This window comes from Esox lucius, chromosome 13 (assembly GCF_011004845.1).
Source record: "Esox lucius isolate fEsoLuc1 chromosome 13, fEsoLuc1.pri, whole genome shotgun sequence".
In the NCBI taxonomy this organism is placed as follows: Eukaryota; Metazoa; Chordata; class Actinopteri; order Esociformes; family Esocidae; genus Esox; species Esox lucius.
In genome coordinates, this window is record NC_047581.1 from 30,075,481 (window position 1) to 30,093,010 (window position 17,530).

General features: G+C 42.5%; 1 protein-coding gene across 2 annotated transcripts in view; it reads right to left on the minus strand.

The window, feature by feature from the left end:
* npr3 (natriuretic peptide receptor 3) overlaps window positions 1-17,530 on the minus strand; it is a 32,114-nt gene that overhangs the window by 4,329 nt on the left and 10,255 nt on the right. For both annotated transcript variants that reach the window (XM_010876949.5, XM_010876950.5), the window contains exons 2-3: window positions 12,647-12,769; window positions 10,778-10,953 (exon numbers count right to left, since the gene is read on the minus strand). In XM_010876949.5, the coding sequence (XP_010875251.1) occupies window positions 10,778-10,953; window positions 12,647-12,769 (299 nt within the window). The remainder of the gene's footprint in view (window positions 1-10,777; window positions 10,954-12,646; window positions 12,770-17,530) is intronic.

Consider the following 17,530-nt stretch of genomic DNA (forward strand, 5'->3'; position numbering starts at 1 on the left):
ACTTGAGAAAGTTTTACTGTTCACCAGTGGTCCCCATTCAACTTCATAGAGCTTGAGCAATTTAGCAAAAAAGGAATGGGCAACAATTTGATTGAGACTTATCCAAATAGACTGCAGTAATTGCTGCTAAACATTGACTAAAGGGGGTGAAAACATAAGCCATCAATTATCTTCTGTAATTTAGTGTTTGTAATTAATTTAGAACAAATTGTAGGTTTTATTTTTCACGTTGAAATTTTTTGTGTTTTATCGGTGACAGAAACTCCTGATTCAATTCATTTGTTTAATGCTGTAACACAATAAAATATGGAAAAGTCCAAGCAGGGTGAATAATTAAGAGAGCCACCGTACAAACTGAGATACCACTGGCCCAGAAAAAATAATTTTTCAAAATTTCATATTGCCAAACAAACAATTTGGTTCATATTTGTTTTTACAAGAAACCATGAAACCGACAAAAACGTTTAAATGTTCTCCCTTCCACTTCGAAACAGTGTGTCATTGTCTGACACTCATAGCATGATCCTTGAGTAGATCAGCAAACAGCGAATCAGGCACATCAACAAGCTCCACCTCTTTTTACTGAGTCCACTCCAGACTAGATGATTCACGGTATACCCAAGGTTCATTGCGGCCCCATCTTGCAACACAGTCACCAGCTTTCCATGAATGGGATCAAAGCTCTTGTCTTTCTACGTAGACACAGAAAGGACTAGCACAAACAGTTGCTACGCAAGGAGGTCTAGGCATACTGAAAGACTAGCACTTATACGTAGTTGCAAGTGTTATGATTGGGATCATTGTTCCATTTCATGCCTTCTCTAGCTATCTACCGTGCTGAACTGCCCAATCTAAACAGACGGTAATCCTTGTGCTCCAGAGGACTGCTGCTGAGAAGGAATTCAGTACCAGTCAAGGTGATGTCTGTATATTTACATTCACCTTCAGCAGCCTTTTAGCAGCCATGCAGCGGCAAGGAACAGCCTGGCGTCAATGTACAACCAGCATTTTCTTCTTCTTTTTTTTTTTTTTTAAACAATATATATTTTCTTTTTTGGAACTTGAGCTGAGGCCCGTTCCTGGCGGGGGAGGAAGGGGAGGGAAAAGCGTTTTTCTGGCCACCGAGTCTGATACTGCGAACCGAGGGGCTGCGGTTTCATATCGCGGAATCCGTTTGCTTTCTCAGCGCTGACAACACAGCCTGTAGACGTACTTTCCTCCTTCCAAATAAATTGTTTAAATAGAGGTAAGGGATTTGCACATTTCCAAAAATACCCACGTACGGAGCTAAGATTATTATAGAACATATTTGCAGTACAAAATGCTGACTTGATCTATTCTGAAGCAAAATATAGGCGCCCAACAGCATAGGTTTGTATTGCATATTGGGGGGGGGGGGGGGTCAGGGTCAATCTATCCCAGGATTTTCCCTCTTTTCCAGGGGGGTCACATTGACACCAATGTCCCCTGTCCCCCTAATGCCACACCCCTGTAGGCCCCTAGGCATCAGTCTCCTGATATTTGTGGCCCACAACATGACGTTCTCTAGGATACATAAAGTAACTAGTTACAGAGCATTGTAAGTAGTTACTGTATACAGTTATTTGTACTGTTGCAGAAACTGTTAAAGAAATGTTCCTGAGGTTACATTGGCTTCACACACAAGCTGGGAACAGAGCATGGGGGACGGTGTGTTTGTGCGCGTGTGTTGCCAGGTGACACTGGAAAGAAGCACGTGGAGTGATGTGACATGTACAGGTGGAAGGATGTTGCTAGCTAAGGAATCAGAAATACCCACAAAGCAACATTTTCAAAGACCTGTCGACAGACTTCAGATGTCATCAGGGGACAAGATTGTGTTAACCCTCCCTTCCTCTTGGCTCATAGTATCTGTATAAGCACTTTGAGACAACTTCTGATATAAAATAGCTTCATAAAATACATTTAATTGACTAATTGAGTAGTTAGCAGTATTTGGGAAAAATAAGACAATTGGATAGTCCATCAATCAAATATTTATAAAGCCTTTTTACATCAGCAGTCCAAAGTGTTTAAACAGATACTCAGCCTAAAACTACAAACAGCTAGCAATATAATGTTGTAACAGTGGCTAGGAAAAACTCCCTAGAAAGTTCTGAATGCAAAAAATACCCTAGAAAGGTGGGGCTTATAAGAGGACATTTTCAAACGCTTAGATGACCAGCAGGTCAAAGAAAAGTTTGAGCAGTGAACTTAAATGTCAATTGGCTTTTTTTTAAGTCTAATCTTCCTGGGAAAATCTAACTGTCAGTTGGCTTTTCATTAGCGAGTGGTCACAGGCCGAGAAAAAAAATAAAAAATACATTGCAACGTGACCAGTTGTGCTGTGGGCAGCGACAGTAGGAGTCGGCATGCAGACTTCAGATCAGCATAATGCCCAGGTGGACAGCACCGTGTCCACGTGCCAACAGGACAACACAGGTCTGGTCAGTTAGCAGCAACATCCACCATCTATTGTTGCCAGAGAGGCCAATGTGGAGGATCATATCTACTGGGACCAGAAAACACAGAGAAACATGACACTGACCAGACAACCTCCCGAGTTACAAATGGAACCCTGTGGAAACTTGTGTCCCAGTTAAAATAGTGTCCAACAAAGGAAATAGGGTGCAGTTTGGAACAAACCCTGAAGTCTGGAAACTGCACAGTCCAATCTGACAGGGGCAGATACATAGAGGGCCCTTTGTGTAGTGAATCACTGGCACAGAATGAAGTGTGTCATTGTGATAATGGCTTATTGGTCTGGATGGCTTTGTTATCTCAACCACAACACACCAGAAGACAACACAAATTTGTTACACAGTATCTGAAAGAATCCGTTTTCCACCGGCGCCAGTCAGATTCCAGAAACAGGGTTTCTGTCTATTGCTTGTCTTTTGTGTAACTGAAGTTGTACAGCATTGCCTGTCTGTTGTGTAGCTTGTCAGTTTTGTTGCTTGTCTGTTGAGTAGAACCAAGTCATCAGCTCCAGTAGACTAACCAAATTATTACAGCAAACTAACCATATTATAACTCCCAGTAGATTAACCACTTTATTACCTTCACTAGACTAACCACGTTATTACCCCCAGTAGACTAACCACGTTATTACCCCCGTACACTAACCATGTTATTACCCCCAGTAGACTAACCACGTTATTACCCCCAGTAGACTAACCATGTTAATACCCCCAGTAGACATACCACGTTATTAACCCCAGTAGACTAACCACGTTAATACCCCCACTAGACTAACCACGTTAATACCCCCAGTAGACTGACCACGTTATTAACCCCAGTAGACTGACCACGTTATTACACCCAGTAGACTAACCACTTTATTACCCCCCAGTAGACTAACCATGTTAATACCCCCAGTAGACATACCTCGTTATTAACCCCAGTAGACTAACCATGTTAATACCCCCAGTAGACATACCACGTTATTAACCCCAGTAGACTAACCACGTTAATACCCCCACTAGACTAACCACATTAATACCCCCACTAGACTAACCACATTAATACCCCCAGTAGACTGACCACATTATTAACCCCAGTAGACTGACCACGTTATAACACCCAGTAGACTAACCACTTTATAACCCCCAGTAGACTGACCACATTATTACCCCCAGTAGACTAACCACGTTATTACCCCCAGTAGACTGATCACGTTATTACCCCGAGTAGACTAACCACATTATTACGCCCAGTAGACTCACCACGTTATTACCCCCAGTACACTAACCATGTAATTACCCTCAGGAGACTAACCACATTAATACTCCCAGTAGACTAACCACGTTATTAGCCTCAGTAGACTAACCACGTTCTTACCCCCAGTACACTAACCATGTTATTAACCCCGGTAGACTAACCACCTTATTACCTCCAGTAGACTAACCACCTTATTACCTCCAGTAGACTAACCACGCTATTACCCCAGTACACTAACCACGTTAATACTCCCAGTAGACTAAGCGTGGACTTCAGGAGAAACCCAGCTGCCCTTCCCCCAATCGCCCTGGGTGGCTCCCCAGTCAACTCTGGAGTCCTTCTGCTCTCTGGGCACCACCATCGCCCAGGACCTCAAGTGGGAGCTGAACATCACCTCGCTTACAAAGAAAGCTCAGCAGTGAAAGTACTTCCTGTGGCAGCTGAAAAAGTTCAACTTGCCAAAGACCATGATGGTGCCCTTCACTGCCATCATAGAGTCCATCCTGACCTCATCCATCACCGTCTGGTACACTGCAGCCACTGCCAAAGACATGGGCAGGTTGCAACGCATCATCCGCTCTGCAGAGAGGGTGACTGACTTTAATCTGCCATCTCTACACAACCTACACACCTGAGGCGAACGGCAAAAATTAGGGTTGATCCCTCTCACTCTGGAAATTGACTATTCAGAACTCTCCCCTCTGGCAGAAGGCTGAGGTCTATCAGAACCAAAACCGCCACAAGAACAGTTTCTTTCCTACAGCAGTAGGCCCATAACCCCTCCCCACATATACACACAACCCTCAACTGGACAATTTTTGCACCTCACATATGTTTTAGTATATAGTTTAGTCATTCCTTCAAGATCAGTCTACTGTTTTTATGCTCAGTCCACAATTCTTACTTTTATTTTTTTTATTTTGTACAGAATTGCTGCACTAACGGACCAGATCAAATTCCGAGTTTGTTGTTAAACTTACCTGGCAATAAAACTCTTTTTGATTCTGAGGTGGTCCTACATTTGTTTGCAGGACAAGTGAGTGTTACTGGGATTTAAGGAGGATCTACAAAACTAACTTGCTTGCTTACCCAGGTCTTTCTTCAGACTGGAAAATCCTAGTTAGAATAAAGGAGACCATTAAATTAGAAATAACATTCTGAGCGTCTCTTACTTTCACACAGAACAACTTAATGACCGGTGGACAGTGACTAGAACGAAACGTTTTGAAGGAAGGGGGTGGCTGGAACGGACTAATGCGATTTGCTGCCCCAGTCCTTTTACGCAAGTCGGCAGCTTGGAGGTATGATTCAAATCTCCTGTAACAATCTGCCTGTCAGAAATGACAACATTACTGTTAACAAGTCTAATTACCTCACACTAATTTGGCCTCCGGGAGGGCTGCTTCAAGCACAGACCTGATGGCCTGTCTCTCCATGACGCACATGGGCGTTCTAGAGACTCGCACAAACACAACGTGCAAAAGCACACACACGTGCGCATGTGGGTGCACACAATCACACACACACACACACACACACACTCCTGCAGCAGAAAAAAAACAAGTGTTAAGTGAATGAGGAAAGACTGGCGATCTGTGTAACATTCTGGCGGTCTGTGTAATGAGATAGAAAATTACAAATACTGTCTCTAATTCATGCATACTGCTTATTCCTCTGACATAATTACATCTATACTGTAGATTAATACTGGTCCCCTGTGGGAATTGAACCCACAGCCCTGGCGTGGCAAGCGCCATGCTCTATCAACTGAACAACACTGCGCCTGCATTGCCGCAGACTAATCTATGTGTGGAGAACAGAACCCATCTGCTGTTTCTCTGGGGCTGTTATGTCAGCCGGTATCACACGTTCCTTTTAACACACTGTCTTGTGACACACAGTAGACAGGCAGAGCCTGAAAACATATTGGCCAACGGATTCCAGCACTGGAACAAGATTAGCTCGGAGTTCTTCCTGCATGGCAAGGTCAATGAAACAGCCCCCTTGTAATCGTTCACTTTAGCTATCAGAAACACTGGTAACAATCCCTAGGCGGTCAAGTGCTGCATTTGGTTAGGGTTAGGGCTAAATGTGGTTGGAAAAGCATCAGTAATCTTCTGGACGTTCTGAGCAACACCTGAGCTTGCTTTCATTCCTTCAGCAAATCAAATGATTCAGCCCTACTGCTTTTCAGTGTCATCACGGTTCTTTTCCTAACGTGTCATGTTAAGGTGTATTCATAGTAACGAGTCAGGTTTGTATAATCACATGAATATGTCATGTTAGACTGTAATCATAGTAACATGTGTCATGTTAGTGTAATCACAGCAACATGTGTAATGTTAGTGAAATCACAGTAACGTGTCATGTTAGTGAAATCCCAGTCACATGTGTCATGTTAGTGAAATCACAATCACGTGTCATGATAGTGAAACCACAGTCACGTGTCATGATAGTGAAAGCACAGTAACATGTGCCATGTTAGTGTAATCACAGTAACATGTGTTACAATTTAATTGCAGTAACATGTCATGTTAGTATAATCATCGCAACAATGTAATCACAGTAACGTGACATCAGTGTAATCACAGTAACATACGTGTGATCACAGTGCTCTAATGCAACACACCCACCTACTGGATGTGACTGCATATAAATATTTGTGGAAATAGCAATCCTCAAATTAGGTTTTCTGGGGTCCTTTAACAGCACAAATGTCTCTCTGTCCCTGTCTTTCTCTAACTCAACAGTGTCATTTTGACAGTGGGCAGACAGGAGACTGTTGTGGGGGTTGGGAGGGTTGGAGTGAGAACATGAGTGCCTTTGTGTATCCCTATCTCTTCATCTCTCTGCTGTCAGTGTGAAATCAGTGGATTCATTTTCTATATGTATGAGGCCTGTCCATCTCCCTGCCTGTTCAGTCATTTAGACGTTTATTCAGATAATTTCTCGGAGTGCCAGCTATTCTTCCCAGGGCCCTGTCTGTCTCACTCCCTGCCTGTCTGTCTGTCTCACTCCCTGCCTGCCTTCCTGCCTGTCTGTCTCACACCCCGCCTGTATGTGTCTGACATCCAGGCTGTCTGTCTGTCTCACACCCAGCCTGTCTGTCTCACTCCTTGCCCGTCTATCTGTCTGCCTTCCTGCCTGTTTGTCTCACTCCCTACCTGTCTGTCTGCCTTCCTGTCTGCCTGTCTCACTTCCAGCCTGTCTGTCTCACTCCCTGCCTGTCTGTCTGCCTTCCTGTCTGTAGAGCCCCAGCTGAAAGGCCTGTTGACAATGAGGTCTCTTGTGATGGTTAAGACTGGTTGAGGCTGCCATGTCTGAGATTTGCCTAATTTACATATGTGACGAGCAGCCTGGGAATTAGCGGTGCTGAGTTCCTTGGCACCAGCCACATGTCCCCCCTCCACCCCCCGCCTCTGAGAACATTCCGCACCGTCTGTCAAACCCCAAATATGTATCACCTTCCTTAACGAATAACGCCTCCTTTCTCCCGCCCAGATATCCCCCGATCCTCTAGTTAGCTGTCAACTGATCCTCTCAGCCTAACTAGCTGACAACTGATCCTCTCAGCCTAACTAACAACTAACCTGAAACCCCCCCAAGAGAATGGCATCGCGTTTATGTGTCTACACACGGACTCTGAATGAAATGATGGGTGGGGTGTGGTACTGGCACTATAAAGGACTTTGGTATACCTTTATTATAGGGGATCATAATAAATAATAAAAAAATAACACAAAATGGACCGCCTTCTTTTAACTCAAACGTCTCATGAATGTGAAATACTGTTTATTATATAGTAACAATAAAACAAATTATGTTTATGAAGTTCTTGGGTATCCTTAGAATGGAACACATTTATTATTGCATATCAGACAGTTGCAATTTCAACTTTATATATTCAGAGATATTTTACAGTGGGACATTTTTTGGACACCACATGATCTGAACTTTCTCATAGAAGTGTTTCCTCATAGAAGTGTTTCCTGCCCTGTACAGTAGTGGGGGAAAGCCTTTGCAGAATCTCCACCACCATGTAAAATGAATGTATATTTTGGCTGAAGTGCAAGTGTGCAGTTCTCAGCCCAACTCTGTGTCATCATCAACATTTGTTTTAAAGACAGTTGGTGTTGCCAGGCAACCTAGGTTTGAAGTGTAGTGCTCACAGGTTGTCCCGCTTTCGTCCTAGGCTAGGGAGCTCGACTTACTACTAAGGAAAAACTAAGTTTTGCTTGGTGGTTTTAGTTTGGGTATACAGCATATTGTCACAATAATGTTTTGCTCTATAGTTGTTTTTGGACTGATGATGAGGATTCAATAGTTATAGTTGTTTTTGGACTGATGATGAGGATTCAGTAGTTATAGTTGTTCTTGGACTGATGATGAGGATTCAATAGTTATAGTTGTTTTTGGACTGATAACAAGGATTCAATAGTTAGAGTTGTTTTAGGTCTAATGATGAGGATACAAATCCATGCATCTTCAGTAGAACTCATATTGGGTCTAACGCGTAATATTAAGGCTTAAAAACACGATACCATCTCTAAAGAAAACAAATAAGTAGTAACAAAACTTTCTGGCATCATTTTGATCTCATTAAAATGGCTTAAATTTAAGCATATAGCACCGCTAGTTATTTTTGCCTGACTTTGCTAGCTTATATTGCCATCTGTCAAAGTACATTTGTTAATGATGAGCAATGTTGTTTAATGCTAAATATTAGCCTACTCTAACAACATAGTCATATTTCCATGCCCCACACCCTTACATAGTCAGTTAAAACATTTGTCTCATCAAATGTCTTGCTTAGACTAAGGTCACAAGATTTTGGTGGCTGGTACTATACACATGAATCCCAATGGTATTACCATAATGACAGTTATATCACCTATATTAAATATTACTTTCTAATATCTAAGGATGACTCTTAAAACTGCTTACATTAAAAGTTCTGTTTTTTAATCAAAATTTAAAAAACATATTTAGAAGTATATTTAAGGAAAAAGCTGGGGCCTGAATTGCCAGAGTTATTTTAATATTCAGAATGACTCACTTGGCCTTCCTGGTGTGATTCTTGAATGTCACATTTGTAAATGTTAGTAAACTAATTATAAACATATTTATACACAGTATATCTCCTAATTATACATGTATGTACAGTATATATATTTTTCACTACAAGCTGCATATATTTTGTTTTTGTGAGAAATTACCCTGGCTAACATTTTAGGAACAGCACTCACTTTAGATTAGGGACTTTAGAAATACTAATGATTGGTTAATTGTTTATAAATGCCTTATAAAGTTAATTACTGACCACGGAAAAGTTGGATGGTTGTCATGACAACTGGGATAACTAGTTGGATGGTTGTTATGACTACTGGAATAACTACTTGGCCAGTCATCATGACTGCTGAAATACCTAGATGGCCGGTTGTCATGACTACTGGGATAACTAGTTGGATGCAAGTTCAAAGTATTTTGATAAACTTGCGTGTTTATATCAAAAAGCATTAAATCTGTCCCCCTGTATCATATAAAATCCGGGGAAACACTTTTCACCATTTTGGAACTCTTACATACTATTTTCATACTATTTTCTCCACATAATCAGGGAGAGAATTTGACACTGAAGTGGGTGTTTGATTTGCGTAGGCACCAAGGGCATATTCTTTGTATATTTATGTAGGTAATATTACATAAATAAAAGCACGGTGCCTCAAAGTAAAATTTGGTTCACTAGCTGCTGTGGCAGGTAGCTAGATAAAAATAAATATATACGATTTCTTACCAGCCAAAATAGGTTTGACACATAAAAAACATAACGCATGAATATGATGTGTAATATTTCTCAAATAATTAATGTATTCCTAGTAAGTCCAAACGTGGTATATTGCTATCCACTTTATGTGACATAAGAGATATGACAAAAAATGTCCGCTGCCACTTTAAGCACAAGAAGTTTGTCATGGTAACAGAAACACTGCGCTTGTCTCCGTCGGAGAACCAATCTATCACTCGCTAACTTGAATCCGAATAGTCCTTCCTAGCAGTTGCAGTTTAAACTTTAACATTGAGATACCAAGAAAATCGTATACAAAAACAATTCTGAAACTGAGAAGCAATGGATTACGCCTACTTTAAGGAAATATTCTCCAGCGCAGTGCTTTTAGAAAAATCGTTATTTCACCTCTCCTCTTTCCGGTAGGCTACTGCACTGCAGTGGCTGCAGTCTGGCTACCACTGCGTGCTGTTTAATAAAATACAACCCAGCTACTGAACAAACGACAGAAATACTTTGAAACAGCAATGGGAGATTTTGTGTGTGTGCTATAAGTCGCAACATACATACGGCATACTCATACAAGTTTTGACGAAGGAGTACCGTTCTTGGGCTCTCGGAAAACTTTGAGAATGCAAATTGGTAAAATCGCAGATCTCGTGACTAAAAAAAAATAGACTTTAAGAGCTACCAATTTGAATTTGTATTCGTTTAGCCCATGCAATCACTAAATATGTATTTCATTTGGACAAGTGCAGTGTACCTATTCTATCCCCGACTATTTTTTGTCTCAGACAAGCGGAGAAGCGTTAATGTAAAGCCCTGCAGGGTGTTGTGTTTTTACATGACATCTCCCACTGCTTAGCTTACTCACACTGGTTGGCTATTCAAAGAGCCTTGACACGCCGTGGAAGAAATGGACAAAGCTGGCCAGTTGAAGGCCCTTCCCTCCCCTGGGCCTATGCTATATTCCCTGCCTGTCCATGTCTGCTATTTTCCTCCTACCCTGGTCCACCTTTTCAAGGGGGGGTAGTTAGCCGCGCTGAATTACAAAAACGTGTATCTGCCTGACGTAGCGTAGTAGTAGTCGTATCAGATGGTTTTTATGTTAATCTACGTACGTAGAATCGTAGGAAACTATCTGGGAAACAACATAATCTTTGCAGGTGGAATTAAACCACGTCATGGTGGCGATATGTATGAATCCCTTGTCTGAGCGGGAAGGGTCTAGGCTCGGGTACCAGAACTACGTACATTGTCACAGTTTTCACAGTCAGGTAGACCGGCCTTCTGGATGGATCTCTTCACTTCCAGGGAGAAGTTCTCAAACTCCGGCTTCACTGTTCTGAGCAGGGTCACGGTGTTGAGGGCTGAGTAGGCCTGTCGTGCCTCGTTGTCGTACTTATCGCCTCGCTTCCATGACCCGTTGCCTAGGAAACCAAGCGAAGAAAAAAGTTAAAATGTGCCGCGTGTTGCTGTCACCGTGTTGTCATGGACATCGGTACCCAAGCAGGTCTTCATTCTTGCCAAACATTAAAAGACGCGTCAGAATGTATATTTTACATTTAAGTTATTTACAACACCCGGTAATTCAGATACATTTCGGTTAGTGCATTCATTTAATCAACTCCGTGGGACAAAATACTTTAGGCTCTGTTGTTGGCCAAACAACTATTTTAACATCTTTCCAAAGATTGTTAAACAGACTGATCATAGGCCTAACTGTCCCATGCAAAAACGTGTTTTATACTTGGTAAGCAACTTCAGTGTATATTTGGCCCTGTGTTTTTGGTTATTGTCCCCCTGAAATGTTAATTCCCCTCCTCCCAGTGTCTGTTTAAAAGCAGACTGAAGCAGGTTTACTGGATTAAGGTAGATTCCAGTTATTTTAATCTTTAACCCCACCCGTTTTTGCACGGAAGTGTTATGTAAGAGTTCTTCCAAACATTAATCTTTGCATTTAGGTCAAACATTTTATTATTTACAATTGTATTTATCTGACTTCTGAACTAATTTAGCATTGTGTGAATACTTATTCAATCCAGTGTCACAGCTGATTCCAATACAGAAGTTATTAGCAAAGTCAATGTTAGTATTTTTGTGCAAGAAGAATATATGTCTATTTTATTTTTTTTCCTGGTTTGTCAGCACATTTTAGTATTTTTATATTGAAACTGTATGTAGCTATGGTATGTCCTTGAGTTATTCTTGTTTATTGTTGTTCTGTATTAGATCAATGTTTTTTTGTTTTCTGCGGACACCAGGAAGAGTAAATGCTTTAGCAAGAGCTAATGGAGATCCTAATAATATCCATGAATCCATGCAAATAACTTGATGACTTGTTTAGTTAAATGTGTGTGCTTCCTTTCCATGTGTTTCATTGTTTCATTTTTGTAAGAGACGTTGGTCTCAGCTTGATTATCCTGCTTAAATAAAGGTTAAATAAAAACAAAAAACATTTGGAGTATTTTGGAGTAGATGCCTGCACACTTCTGTAAACACACATTTTCATTCTGCTATAAAAGGGAAAATTAGGATATTTATGTACCTGAGCCCAGCATGTAGTACGTAATTTTGTGTAAAAATGCTAACTGACTGAGATAGGAGAAGTCATGACATCATCACTTAATGTAGGACTATAAATGAAGAGGGGATGTGTATTATTACCGTAGGACCATGATTGAAGAGGGGATGTGTATTATTACCGTAGGACCATGATAAAAGAGGGGATGTGTATTATTACCGTAGGACCATGATTAAAGAGGGGATGTGTATTATTACCGTAGGACCATGATTAAAGAGGGGATGTGTATTATTACCGTAGGACCATGATTAAAGAGGGGATGTGTATTATTAACGTATGATCATGATTAAAGAGGGGATGTGTATTATTACCGTAGGACCATGATTGAAGAGGGGATGTGTATTATTACCGTATGACCATGATTGAAGAGGGGATGTGTATTATTAACGTATGATCATGATTGAAGAGGGGATGTGTATTATTAACGTATGACCATGATTGAAGAAGGGATGTGTATTATTAACGTATGATCATGATTGTAGAGGGGATGTGTATTATTTCCGTAGGACCATGATTGAAGAAGGGATGTGAGTTTTTACCGTAAGATGTGTTGTTAAAGAGTTCAATGTTGAAGAAGATGTAGGAGCCATTGGTGAGCCTCCGTCTGTGAGCTGCTAACATGATGTCTCGGACGATGTCTGCTCCCGCACACATGATAACAACTGGAAGGAAACAACATTGAGAACAGTATTACACAGCTTCAACAAGACCACTGCTACATACTGACACCAGGAAGCCCTCTCTCTGCAAGGCAAATTGCACAACCCATCACTTAAACACTATACTAAAGTCCTCGCAAAGCATCTTTGACTGACTCACCCATTAATAATCCAACATCTTCCTCCCTGTGTGACTGATATATTAGAAACCTGTGGCGCTGCTCTCCTGCTATAAGTATCCTCCCTGGAGCTGTCCTAGGCTTTGTCCACAATCACACCCAAACCCCATAGACCTTTCATGAAAAATAATGCACTATATAGGGAATAAGGTGCCATTTGGGACTCACTTCATCTTCATGTAGTTCCTTGTTTTTATAGCCTCACTTAGGAAAATAAATTATTAAAACATGTCTAACCAATAACGTCTCCAGAAAAGTTGTGAGGGAAAGAAAGCAGCATTCTGTACTCTCCAAACTTTTATAAGGCATGGTGAAACACAGAGTTGGTAATCTTTTGATCACAGATGTGTTTCCCCTTTCAGTCATTGGTAATAAAGAAGTAAAAACATTTTCCCAATGTGTTTCTGAAGAACATAAATGAAAAACAATACTTACAATGCACACACAAACAAAATGAAATCACATCATTTTATATCAGACACACATTCAATTGAATTCCTGGTTGGAAAAAAACTGATATTGGCGAACCTTGGCAGTCTCCACAGGGAGTTGTTTTGATAATCCTTATTTTAATGCAAAACCTTCACAGGTCAATGTCACCTCACGTCCTATCACATCACCTCACGTCCTCTCACATCACCTCACGTCCTCTCACATCACCTCACGTCCTATCACATCACCTCACGTCCTTTCACACCATCTCATGTCCACTCACGTCATTTCATGTCAAGTGACCTCACATCATCTCACGTTACCTCACATCATCTCACGTTACCTCACGTCATCTCACGTTACCTCACGTCATCTCACGTTACCTCACGTCATCTCACGTTATCTCATGTCATCTCACAACTCCTCAAGTCACCTCACGTCACTTCAAACCATCTAATGTCATCTTACATCATCTCCAACTGCAACAATTCAAATGCCAATGCCATTTAGCAAACATGTTGTTTAGGAAACTGACGCTAACAGCAAGCAACTACAGTTTTCCTGCATCTGTCTGGGTAAAGGAGCCTGTCTGGATAAAGGAGTCTGTCTGGATAAAGGGTCATTACTAAAACAATTTAATGTTGGAATTTTTTTTTTTTTTGGTTTAGGTAATAAATGTCAGACTAATGTACTCTGTGAATCATCAACCAGGAGCTGAGCCGGGTGAAATGCTGAACAATGATAATGAAGGGAAAAGGACAGACAGCTCTTATTGTGTTAGGTAATGCAGGAAAAATCATGTCTGTCGGAACTGCCCAGTTAACCTACATTCTTTGAGATGTTGATAAGGAGAGGAAAGTGATGTCAGGGGGGATCCTACATTCCTTCTTAATTGTAACCATCCACGGAGATGTACCAGGTTCCAGGAGATGTACCAGGTTCCAGAAGATGTACCAGGTTCCAGGGGCTATGCATCTCTACATTAGCTGCAACCAGTTGTCCCTACAAGGCTCTTTAGACTTGGCCCTGATGTTGAGTAATTACTAATACGCAGCTAATGGCATTAGTGAACAGTCCACCCTGGGGAAGTCTTTCCTCCCAGTCCACCCTGGGGAGCCTGCAGACAGATCTGTTTGTGTCTGTCCTGACAATGACCATAGGAGTTGGTAAAATGGCACAAAACGCAGCTTTTTTCTATCATTGCAAAAACAACCGGAATCACTTCTGCAAAAGTTGCAGAGGAAAGCTAATCCGTGCGACAGTTGCAATTCTCTCTGGCTGCTCGGGTTAGGGCACCAATCCTTGAAAGCCCCAGACTGCCAAAGGGACACCAACAGACTGCAAACTTTAACTGGTGCTGAATATGGAGGTTAGAATATTGACTACATATCCATTACTAGCCTCTCTACATCTCCTGTCAAAGCTCTAGGGCTGATTTCAAGATTTTACTTACAACTGCATGGTCTCTTCACAGGGATCCTCTTCCTCTGATCAGTTACTCGGGCTTAGCTTTCCCATGCCATGCCTCACTGATCTTATCTGGTGTCCGGTTGGATCCCAGGTATGCTACTACAAATATTCCCAGGGTTCTCTCTGTCTACAGGAGGACCCAGCAGTCCCCTTGGATATTTAGATTTTCTCAGAAGGACTTCACATTCTGAACCCTCTAAAATCAATGATAATTTATTAAAAGCCAACTGATATATAAGTTTTACATTTTTACCAGCTGATTCTCTGAATATCTTGAATATTTACCTCAAAGGCCGTGTCCTTTTACAGTCTCCTCCCTGCACAGTCAGAAGAAGACCGGACACCCCTTGGAGTGTTTCGTCCCTCTAGGGGTTTTTCTAGATCCCTCCTTTTCAGGAGTTTTTCCTAGCCACTGCTTTCCAACATCATATTGCTTGGTATTTACAGTTTCAGGCTGTCTATCTGTACAAGCACTTTGTAACAACTGTTGACCTGAAAAGAGATTTATAAAATAAATTAGATTGAAGTAGAGCCGGGCCAAGGCTAGTCTGTCCCTCAAGGCCGGCCTTCATAAGGACTGCCAATGACGAGGAGGAAAATATAAGCCAAGAATATTAGGCAACAGCTCATATATAAGCAGTAAGAAATGTACTCACAGCCCAGAGAGTCCTAAATATCAACAGGAAACCTGTCCAATAGTTATAGCACATAGGCAGCTTACAGTGGAGTCCAGTCAGAACGGACTCTACCCCCAGTCTTTACCCAAATATCAACAGAAAAACCTGTCTGCTTACCGTGAAATATTTTCCCATGGAGCAAGGGGTTAAAAATAAATAAAACCAACAAACAAACACACACACAACAAACAATGTGGAGAGGCCAGGGGGGCCATTTGGAAAAGGTCTGGAAATAACTCATTAGATGATCCCACCATCCACCAGCTGTGGTTAATGTGGCAGATTTACAGGCCCAAATGGAATCCTAGTCTCTATATAGTTCCCTATTTTAGGACACACTTTTCCCTATTTAGTGTACTACATCAGACTACCGTATTCCCTATATAGTAAGCTCACTACTTAGGGACTCTGTTAAGGCTCTAGTGAGCTATCAGAAAAAATGATGGTTTCGTTTGGGATGCCGAGTGACACTTCAAATGTCAGTCCTGATGCTCAAATATCCTTGTTTCCAGAGAGACACTTCACATGTCAATTCTGCTACCGAAACACGCTGTTGTTTCCAGAGAGACACTTCACATGTCAGTTCTGCTACCGCAACACGCTGTTGTTTCCAGAGAGACACTTCACATGTCAGTTCTGCTACCGAAACACGCTGTTGTTTCCAGAGAGACACTTCACATGTCAGTTCTGCTACCGAAACATGCTGTTGTTTCCAGAGAGACACATTTCAAATGTTAATTTTAAGTACCTCTCCCCGTCTTACATTGGCTTGTGTCTCTCTCTATGTTTTTTTACTCTGTTTCTCTGTCTTTATCGTACTGTCTCAATCTGTCTCTCTGTCTGTCTCTCTGTCTGTCTCTCTCTTGCTCTGTCTCTCTCTTGCTCTGTCTCTCAGCATGTCTATATTTCTCTCTGTCCCTCTATATGCATTTGTCTGTACGACTCTGTCTCTCTGTCTCTCTCTCTGTCTGTCTACGTCTTTCTGTGTCTCTGGCTTCCTCCGCACGTCTCTCTCTCCATCTGCATCTCCTCGTCTCTCTGTGTCTTTCTGTGTGTCGGCTCTCCACTTCGCTGCTCTGTGCTCCCGTTCCACCAGGCTGTACTCCAGCCAACAATATTTCAGAAGTGCTGGAGTTTCCCTCTTGGTCGGCAGCACTGACGCTGGTTCCAAATCAGCTCAGGAATGTAGACAAGGAGCAACACACGGGGCTACTTATCGTTGCTCACAGGGCGTTTTATGTGCCCCCCTGGCTCATTCTAAACACGCTGCAGTGTGAGTGCATTATGCAAATAGGGGCACGGCGTTGTGCAAACTCGCAAAACCGCCTGCCCGTCTAGTCTGTCTGTCGCTGCTGAGACGCCGCCGGTCAGGACCTTTATTCTGTTACGCCGATGCAATGGGGCAGAGAGGAGGGGAAGAAGAGGGGAGGAGGAGAGGACGAGGGGGGGATGAGGAGGGGACGGCGAGGGATGAGGAGGGGACGGCGAGGGATGAGGAGGGGACGACACGGGAAGAGGAGGGGACGACGAAGGAAGAGGAGGGGATGACGAGGGAAGAGGAGGGGATGATGAGGGAAGAGGGGACGAGGAGGGACGAGCAGGGAAGAGGAGGGACGAGAAGGGGACGAGGATGGGACGAGCAGGGAAAAGGAGGGGAGGAGTAGGGGATGAGGAGGGACGAGTAGGAAAGAGGAGGGATGAGAAGGGGAGAGGAGGGACGAGAAGGGGACAAGGAGGCATGAGGAGGGACGAGTAGGAAAGAGGAGGGATGAGAAGGGGAGAGGAGGGACGAGAAGGGGACAAGGAGGCATGAGTAGGGAAGAGGAGGGGACTACGAGGGACGAGAATTGGACTACGAGGGATGAGGAGGGGACGAGGAGAGAGAACGAGGAGGGCGAGGCACAAACCCTATTTTTCTAATCACCAGACTCCAGATTTGACGGTGCCAGTAGTCGTAGTTGGGTGACCGGCTTCATGCTCCGGCTCTGATGGAGGGGGGCATTGCT